General features: G+C 41.8%; 1 protein-coding gene across 1 annotated transcript in view; it reads right to left on the bottom strand.

Moving 5' to 3' along the window:
* Window positions 1-2,209: 2,209 nt before the first annotated feature.
* Window positions 2,210-16,242, bottom strand: part of PRKRIP1 (PRKR interacting protein 1) — a 166,697-nt gene continuing 152,664 nt past the window's right edge. The window contains exons 5-7 of the mRNA XM_085649599.1: window positions 12,709-12,794; window positions 6,105-6,172; window positions 2,210-2,802 (exon numbers count right to left, since the gene is read on the bottom strand). Coding sequence (XP_085505725.1) covers window positions 2,696-2,802; window positions 6,105-6,172; window positions 12,709-12,794 — 261 coding nt within the window. The 3' untranslated portion in view covers window positions 2,210-2,695. The remainder of the gene's footprint in view (window positions 2,803-6,104; window positions 6,173-12,708; window positions 12,795-16,242) is intronic.

Here is a 16,242-nt window from a genome sequence, read left to right on the forward strand (position 1 = left end):
CATCTTGAATCCACCCTCGGATTCCACCGGACACTTCTTCAGTCGACGCAAGCAGCAAGTCTTCTTTGGTCTCCATAGAAAACAGCGACGCGGCCCGACCCCAAAAGACACCTATGCACCCGGCTTCCCTGGGTGAGGTAACTCGTGCACTCCGGTGCCCTAGTGCGTGTTGGCCCTCGAATTACTTATCTTGTAAGTGGTTTGCTTATAGACTTCCTCGAAGTACCCTAAAACTTTAAAAATCAAACCGCGACTTGCTCCATTATAATCAATAGGGAACCCGCGGCTGTGTTCACACACTGCACGTGTCTCCCGTGGGCCTGTTACGTACCTGCTATCACTGCAGTAGTGAAACCCCAGCGATTCCCCAGGCCCTAGGCCTTGTCATTTTGCAAGTCGACCTTCTTAACCCATTTTTTTAGTATATGGTCTGGTACGCCCCTAGGGCTCCAGTCATATTTGTGCTTAACTTATTGTGAAACGTTGATATTTGAATGTGTTCCTGGCTTCTAATCTCATAAAGAGATTAGTAGAGTGTGTCTAGTAATAAATACATATATATTTTATATATATACACCTGTGTGGTGTCCTTTCATTTGGTAATTCAAGAGATTATAAGGTAAAACAAGCTGCTTTACATTCCTCAGAGACGAATTGGACTGGTGCAAGGTGGCCACTATACTATTGACCAGCATATGCCAGGCCAACTTCTCACAGCATAGAACCATTTAAGCACTTTTCCGCCAGTGCACAGTCTGTCCTATGTTTGTTCAACTCTTCTTTTCAGCTGCTAGATACGACAAGGGTATTTTCCCCCCAATCCTTTACGTAAAGTCATTAGCTGATGTGAGGACAAATTTAGAGAACATCGGACAAACCATTGATGTGTATGCAAACAAAAAGCAGGCATGCATATTACTATACAGATGGTATCTCATCCCTGTAAAAATTAAATTCTTGAAAAGTGATGAAATATGCGACTGCTGGTGGGGTTGTGCAGGAGCGGGGGATTTACCTGCACATACAGTGGAAAGGCCCCTAAGATGGTCAATTCTTGGAGGAGCTTGTGTACTTAATACAAATGGTGGTAAGGTTACTCCAACTGAAATGTGAGGCAATTTTATTGGGAGCTCTGATCAACAGCCCTTCCTTTTTCACATAACGAGGGGCGAGATTATTTTGTGGTTAACGGTGGATACTAGTTAATGCTACAGTCCCCAGGGAGCAGTAAAATGTGTTGATCTCCGAAATAAATATGTTGGAAACAGCATACATCTCATGTAGAAGGGTCTGAGATAATTTTAGAGTTTGGAGGGCAACATTACAGGGTCTATGCATGTTGTGCTAAACTTACAAAAACAAACAACAACAAAAACAGACCATTGAAACGTGACTATGTAGTCCAAGGGGTGAGAGAGAGAGGATAGGTGGGCCAGAACGGACTACAGACGATACACCAGGCAGAAGGGCGTTCACAGTCGTAGTGTTCGTGAATGTCTTATCATCCCTACAGTTCTTTGTGCTTCCACCAATGCCTACGGTCCATTTCCCCCCTCAGTTCTGAATATCCGGGCGCATTCTGGTGGGCACTAAATACGGATGCATCCTAATATGGGCACATCCTTAAGACCCTAGAAATCCATGAACATTTTAACACAATAGACTCATGCACTCCTTGGCACTAGGGTTGACAGCAATTTGGGGAAATTATAAAAGTTACCATCACAAGTGCCATAGATTACTTCTAACCCAAACCTTCAGAGCTCTTTGGGGCACTACAGATATTTAAAATCGTACACTGCAGCCAGCCCCTTGCACTCACAGGCGCTGCAGTTTGCAATTCATCCAGGTTACCGTTTACTACATTGCCAGGTAAGAGACGGCTTCACTCACAGGTACTATGGGGTACTAAAGACGGCAGTACTACAGAGTTTAAAAAAAAGTTGTGTTGTCCTATGACTATGTAGACCATTACATTGTAAGAATGGGGGGGCGTCCATTGATGAAATTACCAATAATACTATATACAAACAACAATGCACAGGATACATTATGTTGTCACACAAAAGCGCAGGGCTGAAGACAGTGTCCTTAATAATATGGGGTGACATGAGGATCACAGATCTATCTGTGTTTATGTGGCCTCTGCTGTCATCACCTCAAGCACAACAAGAGCACACAGCATTCATAACAAAGCACAGCAAAAACATATATTTTTTTTTTTTTTAATAATCAACAACAATTGTAATTGTTTTTTTGATGAAACAGGTTTTGAAAACAAAAAATATACTGTTGCTGCACAGCTTCATGTCGTAACTGAAGTTTGGTGGATTTGTAAGTCCTCAGTCCATAGAAAAGGGACGGCAAACGCTAGATCCGATTTCACAAATGCCATTTCATACACAAAAGGAAAACTATCTTTTCTATTAACACAATAAAAGATTTCTGACCAGGAATTCTGCCGTATGGCGGACCACCTCCAAAGCCCAGGGAATTGACCTAGCTAGTACTCCTGTGCGGGGTCAGAATCGCACCCTAATTAAAAGGACCACAACTACCAGTTTGTTGCTTGTCCTAACATTATGCAAGATGGAAATTCGATGCAACTCTAATCCAAAATGTTTGTTATTCTGATCTCTTTCGTGATCACCTCATTGTCTTTGAAAACTGACCAACGTGGGCCACCGACAGTTCATCACCTTCCCCCAATTACAAAGCTGGGCTGATCCGCTGCCTCCTTTTCTGCTTCAGAGCCGGGTTTCTCTTCCTCACTGTGCTGTTCCTCCTGGGATTCACTAGAATCTGAAACAAATCAGGATATTTATGTTAAGTAGGGTTAAATACATAGAAAGATAGCTCTTATTTATATGTGAAATCTCAGCTTCCGAGATGGTTTAGCTTGCAGGCAGAAAACAGTAGCCAAAAGCCCAGTGGGGATGGGTTGGAATTAAATTAGGGTGTGTATAGATTTACTTAGTGATTAATGCCCAATTTCACAAACTGTACTTAATACTGATCATAAGGGAGAGCAATGCCTTACCTTAACCCCACATGAAGTTATTATTTTTTTTGGGACACGCACATAATGGATCTCTAAATGGCACCAAATATACATTTAAATTGCGTTGTGGTATGCATCGTGTTCATGTAAAGGGACATAATGAAGAACGTAAATAGCTCGACTAGATTTACTATGTACAGCTGTCTAGTTTTGTATGACACACAATTGCTACTTTTATGGCATCATATTGTGGTTGCCTTGCGCACGAGCGGCTAATGGACGGGACACCCAGACAAGAGGTTGGAGAGCTGTGCAATCTGTCAGAAGAATTGGACGTGGGGTGCGAGGGCCAGAGATCTGCCCAAATATGTGGCACTGGCCCAGCTAGTGAGTAACATAAAGAAAAGTGAAATAAGTACACAAAGCATGCTCTTATGAGAGGAAGAAAGGAAGGTCAGAGAACAGTGTGCGTAGGGTTGTCTTACTGAAAAAGTGGCTGCGACTTGTGGATACAGATAAGCGTGTCAGTGTCACAGAAGGGTTTTGATAAACTCCAACACTTGATACTAGAATTCATTCCGTGTGGTCATGTTGTATGCTATATATTGACCAGGCACACACAATCAACCAATTATCTTTCCTAATATCTCAGATTTTTAGATGTGTAGCTTGTTGGCCCATTCTCTGTCACAGCCAGTTCAACTGACAGATCATTAAATACTGTAGGAGCTCTTTGTGAAGAGAATAAGGGTGTTCATTTGTCATGCTCAGGCTCATCTCAGAACAGAATCTTCAGTATCTAATCTGGCTGCCAGTCTAAAACATTCTTTCATGCAGTCAGGATGAAACAGTTGTTGCGCTAATATTAACGTCTGTCGGTATCTTTTGATAAATGGCGGTTCCTATGTATGGATCCAATTTATGAACCAATCATAAAGGTGGAGCTTTCGAAATATAATGATGTGGACAAGTAGAAGTTGCTGATATCTTCATGGAACCCCTCGCGCGAGTCAGCCAAGTTGGTCCGGATAATGTAAATGCCATCTACATAATGGCATTATGGTAGAGATGTATATTCGTGTTGGTTAAATAAGTGGCACTCCTATATCGCCATAAAGCCTCTGCATACGAGGCCCTGGGTAAGTACAGATACCCAACCCCATGATGCGCTGAATGCGTTTGTCCATTAAGATAAAGATATGTTCACAAGAAGGAATTTGAGTTTTTTTTACAGCATTATTTAAAATAGACCAAGTGTTCGCTTGTAACAAGCACGCTGGCATATTATATTTCTCTAAGGCCTTCAAATGATTTTTTTTCTAAACAAATGAATATGAAAGTGTCCAATCAAAAGACCCTGATGATTCACTCTTCCTCAGTAGGTCATTCATCACTTCCTCTATTTACAATAACATATAGTCTGCTTCAATCTCACACTGCATACCTTTTGTGTAACCAAGTACAATTATATTTGTGTGTCCTTTCTTTCCACCAACTACCATCTTTCTTACTTTTAACCAGCTTAGCTCGCCTTCATTTTCCTCGATAGCATATTTTGTGACTTGGCAAAGGTGAGAATCTGAAAGTCAAACCACAGAGTGCTCGCCCTTCCAACATTTCTTTTCAAAACAGGAGGGACACAAAGTATGAATGCAAAATTGCCTGTGGAGCGAGCAGCTGGCTGGGAAACAACAGAGCTGCTACACTTATTAAAGTCAGGCAGCACAGTGGTTGAGATGGCAGTTAATGAAACTGAAAAATTATCACTTTACTCCAGAAAACAAATGAAGTAGCTCGAGATAATGAATGAAGTAAAACAATAAACAAACGTTTTTATTAAGAGAAGAGGAAGCCTAAAAAGGATCATCTGTGTTCATAGCTTTTTGTGTCACAGAGCTGGAAACTGTGCAGCCTGACACTGCTGTGCAACATAGAATAGATTCATAAAGGGGCAGCGTCAAATGCCTACTCACTAATCACAGAATTGTTCTTTTCTGGGGAGTATTTGAAAAAAATATAAATAGTGTGGCGGCTCTTATTATTAGTTTGTGCACTGCCTCACGCCTGGTGGCAGGACCGGAGACTATCCTATAGTTGTTGAATCAGACATCCTATACAGCGTGCCGCTTTACCTGCTTACATTTTTGCCACAAACCATCTTGAAAAAAACCACAAAAGCAAATCGATGTGTATATTGGGTAATGGCTGAGGCCACATGATGAGTTTCTGATGGGGCGATAACTTCTATTAGCAAGGTTCACCCAAGGACCCTGGCTGCTGAAAACAACGAAAATCTCCAGGTGATACATTGGGAGAATGCGGAATGACCAGTTGAATGGGGTGAGGTATACATTCTTAGCGACGTCACTCATAAGGATGCTAACAAAGGTTCGACAAAGGACACATACCTACCAAAACCTTCTATAGTCATTTTTTGCTAGCCTGTGTCCTTACAGATAACTGAGAGAGAGTATGTAGTATGCTTTCAAAAAGATCACTAGGTAAGCTGAAGGCACCTCTTCTCCCACGCTAGGCAATTTGGGACCCTAGCAAATGTGACAATTAAAGTCCCTAAAGGCAACATGCAGGCTACCTTGTCGAAGTTACAGTATTTATCCATCGAATGGAAAAACCAAAAACCTGGTCAACCGGAACTACAGGATTGTTTTCACAACTTTCCATCCACTATTGGCGCCTCTGAAATATCAATTTGGAAAATTTGCAAAAATATTTAACAGTGAAATTAGGCAAAACGATTCAGGCAGTTCCTGGCTACCTTCCTTATAAACGGGTACAGTGGCATAACCCAGAAAATCTTATGTAGTGGCCCTAAATACACGCATCAGCAAATTGAGCATTTGAATAGTTATTTTGTTGGGTTCCTGGGCTCCATCGGACCTAAAGGCTTGCAAACTCTCCTAATTTCCACTAATGTTGCTTCCCAGTTGTGCAAATTGACTTAGACAAATGTAGCATGGAAGCATGAATACCAAATATCGATACAAGAAAGTTATGTTTCTAATAAATAAACCGCTTCCAAGTGCATATCAAAGCTATACATGCAGAAACCGACTATTAGGAAATAAAAGGTCATTCCACCTACCTTCATTGTCCTTCTGGTTTTCCGGTTTCATTTTTTTAGCCATTTTTAACTTTTCTTTCAACTTTTGGCTACGAAGGGAAGAACAGATATACATTAACGTGGAAAACAGATTAAAAATCCAAACATTACTGATATTTAGAAATGATTACTATTCTTTAGCAAGACCATCAAACATGATTGTGATCGAACATTAATGTGTGTTTACAGTCTGCTTATGGCAGCACAACAGTGCTAAATAGCAGTTTTTTTACATTCCACCTTTTAAAAATTCCACAATTGTACATATTTTCATTAAGACAGAATTCATTCACGTTTATTCAAGTGCTAAAACCGGGTGTATAAACCAGTATTCAAGGTGGAAGGCAATCAACTCGGACACTGGGCAACATCTCCTCGTTAACAGCACTGATATTTAAAAGAACAAATAAATCCTGTAGTCTGTATGTAGCTAGATTGACGGGAAACTAGATTATCTGCAAAGAGGCTTATCACAAAATGACTGACTTAGACGCATTACTGTGGCTACGAAATTCAGTATGTTATTTGGCCCGACACTGCTAATGAGGATTGGCTTTATTTTGGAAGCGTTTTCTTTCAGGTCAAGAAAGGGAATAAAAATGATCAATGACCCGGATCACGTGCTTGCAAATCAAAGACATCGCTACGGTGTAGCAACACTATCCTTTCACAGCTAGACAAGGAGGCCGCCATATTGCGATGCACTTCTTTATTTCCTTTCACAGCTAGACAAGGAGGCCGCCATATTGCGATGCACTTCTTTATTTCCTTTCACAGCTAGACAAGGAGGCCGCCATATTGCGATGCACTTCTTTATTAAATAGCAGCAAAGAAGTACACATATTCGTTCAAAAAAATTGAAACAAAAAGATGTGGCAAACATTCTCCCCTCACCAAGTGCTTATTAGTCCTACATTCAATCAGCAAGAATCATAGTCCATAGAAGGCGGCCAGTGCCATGCTCGGTCTCCCTTTCAAGGTCGCTAATCTAAGTTAACTTCGCCAAAAATAGTTTTGAATCCAATTACTTTTTATTTTATATGTGTGTTTTAGTTCATCATCTGCTGCAGAGTGGCTTTAATCCTAAACTACTCTGTGGGCGTTTCTGCCACCTGGGCAGGCTTGTCCACTGTGGACAAGCACGGAGTAGGTCCAGTGTGAGGGTTGGGCGTTTTTAACTAAGGAAACTCTGCGTCAGAGACACAACAACACCGTAGCAGGACTGAGCTATCCCAGCCCCCGACAGCACACAGCCTCCAGCCCCTGGTCCTTGGCATGCTGACCTTGTCGGGCAGCAGAGGACCAATGAGGGTGCATACACTTCCGGAACACAGTCTCTCTTTAATTGTGGCTAAGGGTTTGCAGACAGTAAGATTTATCAGGGAGCTAAGCCCTCAATGCAGACATAAGGAAACTTGCAGGTGCCTATTTCACAAATGGCCAGGACCAACTCAGCCTTTTTTCTACCAGGACAATACACTGAGCACCGCTATTTTGGATTATAGTGACAGGGGTTATCTTTACACGACTAAGAAGATTCATTTTCTCTGGTATAAAATGCTGCGTCCAAATATTTGTATTATTGTATTTTTCTTCTACGGCAAATTGTAATTAGTGTCATTAACTTGCATACGTATTTGTGGACAGAAAATGCTTCTCTGAAAATTTAAAGACGCACTCCTAACAGAGAGGAACACTTTGGTTAGTTGAACTCTTCCTCTCAGAGGCATCAAGTTAATTCAAAATATGGTTGTCTAATCTAGAGGTTTGATTAGAAATAGGAGTGGAATTATTGCCAAGTGCTGGGTAAATGTGTTTTCAAACATGTCACCATTCAAAGTTTGCGGATCAGGAGCTTCGCATCCCTTCAGGTAACAATACTGGTGATGTCACAGAGAACTGACCTTGTTTTCGTTTCAAAGAACAAATGGCACCAAAAAATACTTTCTGCAACCATAAAGGGCTAGAGCCAATATACAGTTGAAACCAAAAAACACCGGAAAGCACCAGTTTGAAACCAAAAAACACAGGAAAGCACCAGAACACTTGCATATGATATGGGGATTAGTTTAATAACCAGTCAGGCCAAGTTGCAGCATTTTTCCAAAATTATGTTTTGGATCAGATGGTTTCATTGGTCAAGCTATCCAATGAAAGACAGACTGACACACACGTTTCTAGTGACCTTGGCAAGGGAGAGGTCGCTGTCTTAACTCCCTCAGAGTAGTCTTGATACTTAACTGGAGCCAAAATGGGCATTTTATCCCTTCACAAAAGCAGTGTCTAGATGAACAGCAATGTTTCTAAACAGTGCTTACATTACCAAAGAAGCAAAACTCTCTTGTTTATTTCCCTGAAAAATAGTGGCTGGCCAGCTCAGCTTTCTTTTTTATGTTAACAGTAACTTAGAATACTTGAAGCTTGCTGGCTTTCAGTTAAAGCCACGATAGTTCCAATTCATCTACTTATTGAATGGAAAATGCTGTGATTTTTCAGTCCACCTCTTTACCAAGATGATAAAGCTGCTGGTAACTGCTCTAAACTCAGGCCTAGGGCAGTTACTTACCTCCTTTATCAAACGCGGCCGGCCCGGAATGGGTTGTAGGCGGCATGCTGTGTCCACTACCTACCTAAGAAAACCTTGGTTTCATAGGCCCGCCTTCCTTTTGCTGATTGTGATGTAGCCGGCCCGCAGGGTTGTAGGCCACGTGGCAATGTATTTTCATGCTATGTGCTCTGCTAATAAAAATTGATTTAATTTCATAATCAGGCCTAGTCCAGAGATGATACATTTAGACTATATTCTTCTGATCTCTCAGTGCATAAAATCCTACTGATAAGATGTTTGGCTTCTGAATTTTCACTGTTCATTGTCTGGAAATAGCGTGAACCATGAGTGATTGGAGAGGTTGCTGGTTTCTGGGACTAGAAGTGTACCTTTCCTGCCTAGTTTTGTAGTGTTCTTTAAAGAGGTTTGTCTTCAACTCTTTCCGACTATGGAACAAGGCTGGAGCAGCCCTGATGGATATTGAGATGCTTTCCAAGATTCAGGGAACATAGACTGAAAAAACCTGTTGCATTGGTTTTTCTAGTTTATAATGGCCTGTAGCCTGATGGGATGCTGGCTGCGGATGTGCAGAGAGCCACCTGAGATAGTCCGCTTGTCAGCCACGTAGGCAGGCGTGTTGGTCACGATGGCTTTATAAATGGCTTAGTAGGTAGGTTTCTTGTCTCCTCAATTCAGATGATTTTGTGCAATCCCTTACGTTATCTAACTATTCAGAATCTGAATGCGCTTTATCTCAAAAAAATGATCTGTTACACAAACCATATTTCACTATCAGTGGTGGCAGGGGAGTAGTTTACTAGATGGGACATATACAAGCCACAAACAGTCACTTTTTGGCAGTGCACTGATCTTGTAATATAATCAGATGCAAGCTGGACAGAGTAAGGGGGCACAACCAAAGATTGCTTCAGCTGCCTCCTGTAGGCACAATCGGGAATTCAGACTACTTCATGGTTTTTCTTTTTTATTTGTGGGGGTTTTGTTTGGGTGTTGTGCTCTGGCCCAGAACAGCAAGAACTGTGTTCTCCCCAGGATAGACACATTTTTCTTTGATCCTAGAATTTGCAAGGATAACAGTGGCATTCAAAAGCTATATTCTGAAAGAGCCCTAACAATATGACACTTTACACCTCACTACTGCTCCCTGGGATTGTTGACCTTTAATGTGGTATTTTTATTTTGAAAACATGAAAGATGTATTAATAACAACAATAACTATGATATGTTGTTAATATTTTCATATTTTTGGAAGATTGAGTTAAAGTATCTTCCAGGTCTGAATTATGTTGGACTAATCAGAGTTTCAATTATTTTATGGATACCAGCGATTGGTCAATACACAGGGGCATATTATGCAAGATAGTAGAGCCACTGCTCTTTGCAAGTAGGCCATGTGGATGCATGTTGAACCTCAAATTACGATAACACCCAGAAGTGCTGGATCTGGACGCCTTAATTCGGAATTGAATAGACGTCAAATTATGCTTTTCACCAATTTTCAATGATTCGATGGGCAAACGGTCGAACAAACCACACTGGTGTTTCCAGTGACTTCTCTTTGACCATCTCAGTCAGGTAGCTTGCTCAGTTAAAAATGTTCAAAGAAAATCCTTTTCCAATTACACTATTCTGTCAGTTTTGAAAAATCCGCACAGCAATTTACATGTACTGCTTTTCCGATCTCAAGCTTTTCGGCAACAATTGTCCAGTATGAGAGTTTCAACACCAGATGTATCTGTGGATTCAGCACTTTAGGATTCTTAAATAGTAGGTCATGTGAGAAAAGCTCTGGACCCCCTTACGGCTTCTCGGGTACTAGTATTTAATTCCATCTCTATGCTTTAAACGATGGGAAAGGTTTTTTAGGGCCATTAACTGCAGTTTATTAGCTGACTGAGTGTGATGAAGAGGGGTGCACCTTTTGAGTTTACAGTTTACTCAGAGAGTACAAGTTTTGAATCCACCTGGCAATACACTTTTTTGTGAGATTTAAGTTAGTATTGCAATGAGTTAACTGGCCAGAAACTGAGGGGTTATTGTTTACATCACTTTCTGCTAATGCCAGTATGTTAAACCGCACATATGGTATAACACACAATAAAGTTATTTATACAATTTAAAGGCTATAGATTGACATTGTTTTTTTTTTTACAACAGGTGTCAAAGAGGCAGAGCTTGGTGTCACAATGTCTATGGATGGTTGTGGTTGCTGAATGGACGCTAGGCTAATAAGCACCGGGCAAGGGCAGCATGTTAAAGTGCATCATGTTCTATTGTTTTGAGGCTGCGTGTTTATATGTTGGCTGATGACATACATGACGTACTAGAAAACCCACACTTCAGGGTTCTGATGAAAGTATGAGTCTCCTTCACAGCTACATATAAAGGTCAGCATCAGGCTTCATACCCAAGTGTTCAGGGTCAGACCATACCAATGGCACTGTGGCTGTGGTGTCAAAGGTAGCAGTGAAAGTGTCTGCTGCGGCTTCTGATTTATTCGAACAGTGATGCAGTCTTACTCACACCGCCTTTTAACAACGTTTGTGCAGATCTCCACTGCTCATTGGAGAGTTAATCAGTAACGTCCCAGGGTATTTGCGCGCTCTATAAATTGCTTAAATAAATAACCCGTGCCACATATATTGCTTCCAAACTAATATTTCATGTGGGGTGTTCACATAAAGATCCAGACACCAAGCACCCGATGATGAAAAGATACAAAACGTTTGTGTTTGTTTCTTATCAAAATATGATGCTCGCTTTCTAACAAGACTCATTCTTTTCGGAATGATCGCTCGCCATGAAGCATTCAAGGTTAGACGCTTTGTCACACCCTTAACTATAGTGTTCTTACAGACCAGCTCTTGTTAGAACAGGAGTACATCTCAAAGATCCTTAGAGGCCTGAGCCACTTAAAACATCTGGTCTCTCCCTTTCTTCTGGTGATGTGACATCACAAACTGCACATGGTCTCCATCTTCAGCCTAACTTCCTAATAAAACAGCATGACAGAAGGCCATATGATGGTCACTGCTGGGAGTTTGTGCTGAACTAAACTACTGTGTTCTCCACTGAGAGTTGAGCTTTTCCTTCTGAAAAAATATCACAATATTAACATATTAGGGAAACTGGGCAATAGTAAATCTGCCATATAAAAACATATGATTTTACAGCCTCTGAAGAGATTCTCACTCATCCACAGCATCGAGCCACAAAGTACAGCTTGGCTGTTGAGAGCCATGCAGTGTCGGCTACAGCCACTTGTATTAAATGAACGCAGAGAGGTGGAAAACATTCAAAACCAAAATGTGAACTCATTGGGAATGAAACGACTTTGAAACCGTAAGAGCACTCAGGAGAATAGTGTGTCCAGCTTGGAGGTTAATGTCCATTTACTAACCACAGACCTTAAAGTTGCCTCAGCCAGAACCAAACCCCTGGAAGGCTAGAAACGGCTCTTAGGTTTCTTGCACTAATGTCCTTTCCTGGAGCTTAACTGAGACCTATCATAGAAATTGTCTACTAAAGGGACAGACACCAATCTGAAAGTGTCATGAGAAGCTCTTTGGAAACAGTAGAGTGAGTTCTTAGAGGCCTTTACACTGGCGAAAACGACTTCCTACTATAAAAGGCTGCACTGAGGGGAATCAGCATTGTGCCACGCTGCACCAAGCAACATGGAAAAAATACATATATAATTGAAAGTGAGGCACACTTTTTTGTAGATTCAGAGGCTGCTTTACTGTTCATGGACTCGAGGAGTAGGACAAGCTCTGACCTCGCATCAGGTAACAAATAGGGCTAGTAGGTTTTCCGCAATATGGTACCGGGCCATGGGAATAGGTGCGATATCCATGCTACGACCGACCCTTGCACGGCGTGAACCAGTCGGAAACATTCAGATTTCCTTGTGGGCCAGTTCATTTCTCAATTTTGGAACCGCTTCACTTCTTGTTTTTAGGGACAAACTTAGAGAAACAGTGACAACTTCAAATGGGGTAATAAATGTTTATTTACCGCTTCAGCCTGCGTTTGGCCGTCCGTTCCTCCGCAATTATTTTGTTCTTCTCCAGTTTTCTTTCAAATTCATCATTCATTTTTTGCTGTCAAAACATATTTCTACATGTTAAATTTTGCCAAATTAAAATAAGCTCACCACTTTTCGTACTACAGTGGCAACAACATACTCTCTCTTTTTGGCAAAGCAAAATTGTGCTTCAAAATCTTTTCATTTATATTTAGCAGTTGATGTACTCATCACACTCTGTCTTCTCAAATTCAAACAGCCCCGTCCTTTTCAAAGAAAAGCAAAATACTGTGCTAGCATTGAAGCAGTATTCACCTACACACAACCAAAAAGCAGTTTTCACTAAAACAGCGCATAGATAAATCTTGCAAATCTGACAGAACTCTCTGACACTGGCGTACGCAATGTAGGTTGCAGGACCTCAGGCTAGATAAGCAGGACCTGCTAGTTGGACCACAACATATTTAGTGCATACATGGGAGAAGAAACCAGAACATCAACCAGAACCAGAACATCAAATCAGAGCTCGGGCAATGTCCTTTAAGTAAATGTTTAAGGTTTAATGCCTAGCAACTTTAAGAAACATTTTTACCATGAGACGACGGCTACATTTTGTAGGAAAATGACAATGTCCACCAACTTGGGCAAGGTAAGGAGGTCATTGCCTGTGGTAGTTCTTTTTTCTCCACGCCCACAGATTTACAAAACACTTACAGCCTTTGCTTTCATTTTGTGAAGCTCGTCCACATGAGCAACGAAGAAAAAGAAGACTAGTTTGTTCATTTTGAGCATCTTGTTTAAGGCACGCGAATTAAAGCCATAACGATCATCAATCACATCGGAAGACAGACAGTAACCGTGATTAGTTTGGTTTGAAATGTTTTAACTACACTAGCTAGAATGTTTGTTTTTGGTTCAAATGCTTAGGCAATAATAGTATTGTATTAAAATCAAGGCACAATCCAAACACACTGCATATTATTTCTGCAACTCCAGCACCATCATCCTTTTCAGCGGCCTACTCTTCCTTCCACCTGAAAGACTGCACCAATCCAAATAAGACCTCTTTCCTCGAGGACCAGTCAACCTAAGCCTCTCCCAACATGTGGAAAGTCCCACACAGGCTTCTGGATACCCGCTTGAGCCCATATTCACCAACTTCAGCGACATCACTGTAGACAACACACTGATCAACTGGTCCGACTACACCCTCCTCAACTTCAGCTTTCCCATCCCACACCACCACAGAAACACTGCCTCAAACTCCTCACGTTAAGACTAGAACAAGGTCTCAGAAGCTACATCCGAATGGTAATGGACAGAGGAGACACCACAGCCCTCATCCTTCCAGACCGATCTGTGGCTTTCAACACCGAACACCACCCCCATCCTCCTCCAACGACTAAATAAAGTAGGCATCAAAGGACTCGCACTTTGCTGGATATGCTCCTTCCTGATAGGTCACACCTAGTTGGTCAGCCTGGCCACTCTCAGCTTGGATGCCCTCACCTCGTCTGCGGAGTCCTGCAAGGATCATCGCTTAGCCTTACCCTGCTTAAGACCTGCACGACTCGTCCAGTCAGCATTATCCACAGCCGCGGAATCAGGATCTTATCATACGCCCACAACACCTGGCTCATACTCTCACTCCCCAACAAAACGCCAAACACCCAAAGCAACTTCTCCACCTGCATGGACGAAGCTGCAGGATTGAGGAAAACCAACTTCCTTAAACTAAACACCAATCTTGGGCAGACACCTCACTGTGGGACTTCACTTCATGACCTGCAGAACTCAGACTCAATCCCCCCAAACCCCTACCTCCACCCTCTCTCACGCCAAGAGCCTTGGGATAGTCACTGAAAACCAGCTCATCATGACCGGCCAAATAAACAAAGTCTCTGCCTCTTGCTTCCCCACACTAAAGATGCTAAAGAAGACGATTTCCAATATAACCACACCAGCACCCTCAGAACAATCACACAAGTCCTCAACACCAGCAAACTGGATTACGGAAACACTCTCTATGTCAGAATCAACACAATTGACCAGCCGACTCCAGACTACACAGAACTCAGCAACCAGGCTCACCTTCAATCCCCCCAGCACAATAAAGCGCTCCACCAGCTCCCCTTTCACTAACGAGCACTTTTCAAACTTCTCACACACTTTCAAAGCCTTACACAACATGGGCCCTGTACACCTTAACAACTGCATCAGCTTTCACAAACCTACCAGACACCTCAGCTCAGCCAACCTCCTGCTTGCACACATACCCCGCTATGCAGAACCAGAACCGGAAGTCGCACCTTCTCTTACCTCACTCTAAAAGCCTGAAATGACCTGCCCTGCACAACAGAGCCGCTTCCTCAGGACTTGAATTCTGCAAAAAGTTGAAGACGTAGCTCTTCAACAAGGCCAGGCCTAGGCTCTGCCCAGACTGCTCCTCCATAACCGCCAGGATACGCTCTCAAGAGAAACTCTACTTCACAAATACACTTAACATATCATCAGACTCTCTTCAAAGCCCAGCTGGCCCTGGTAGTACTTGAGGTACTACAACCAATACAATGGTTTATTTCTATTGTTGTGTCATTTTAATTTCTTACTGTATGGAATCATTTTATTTTAATCACTGATCCTGTCTCACGCCTAACGTTAGGCATTGTGGTTGAACTATAACCATAGTCCGAGCAGCTTGGAGATAAAGTAGGGTCTGTGCTTTCTACATATCATCGACCGGTAGCGTGGCCAATGAGGCTCTAAGGTCCCTCCTAAGCCTCACATTTTTTGACAACTAACAAAAACAACACAGACTGCGTCCATACAAAACTGGATGTGACATGTTGTAGTCATTTTCTGGGCTAAATAATTACAGGTTTTATCCAGTGGCTCTCACAAAATAGAATATAACAGAAAGGAAGGATGGGATTAGCTGTATGCTAGCCCACTTTAGGAAACTGTGGAAACTAAAAGGTACATAATTTCTTTGCAGACTTTGGGTTGCATAGCCGTTGTGTTCTCTCTCTTAGAAGGTAATCATTTACATGAAAGTGAACGTGAGCATATTTGGAATTACTCCCCATGTTTTGTTTACTCTCTAATTTCTGCAATTCCTAAACATTGAAATACTCCTTCAAATACGAGACAAGCAGCATGACCGCAATTCTCGAAAGGATTAAAATATTTCTACCTACTTCTTTCAGAAATAAACACTAGGAGCTAGAACTCTTTCTACTTTCCTCCTTTGAGAAGTTGTGCAGAACCAGACAAGTCACATGACTGCAATTACCCATCACAAACCTTCACAGAGGGAGCACACTTCCATTAGCAAGAGAGTCCTATTTCACTAATTTGCTCTGAACGGCTTCAAAATATTTGTATAAGACAGTATCAAAACTAGCAAAGTTGTAAACTGTTCAAATTGGAGTCAGATCATACTGTCCAGTGAGATGCTCACCTCTCATCTGCACCCCAATGAACATACTAAAATATGAGGGTTTTTTTGTGTTTTTTTTTTTTTT

This window comes from Triturus cristatus, chromosome 3_2 (assembly GCF_964204655.1).
Source record: "Triturus cristatus chromosome 3_2, aTriCri1.1, whole genome shotgun sequence".
Lineage (NCBI taxonomy): Eukaryota > Metazoa > Chordata > Amphibia > Caudata > Salamandridae > Triturus > Triturus cristatus.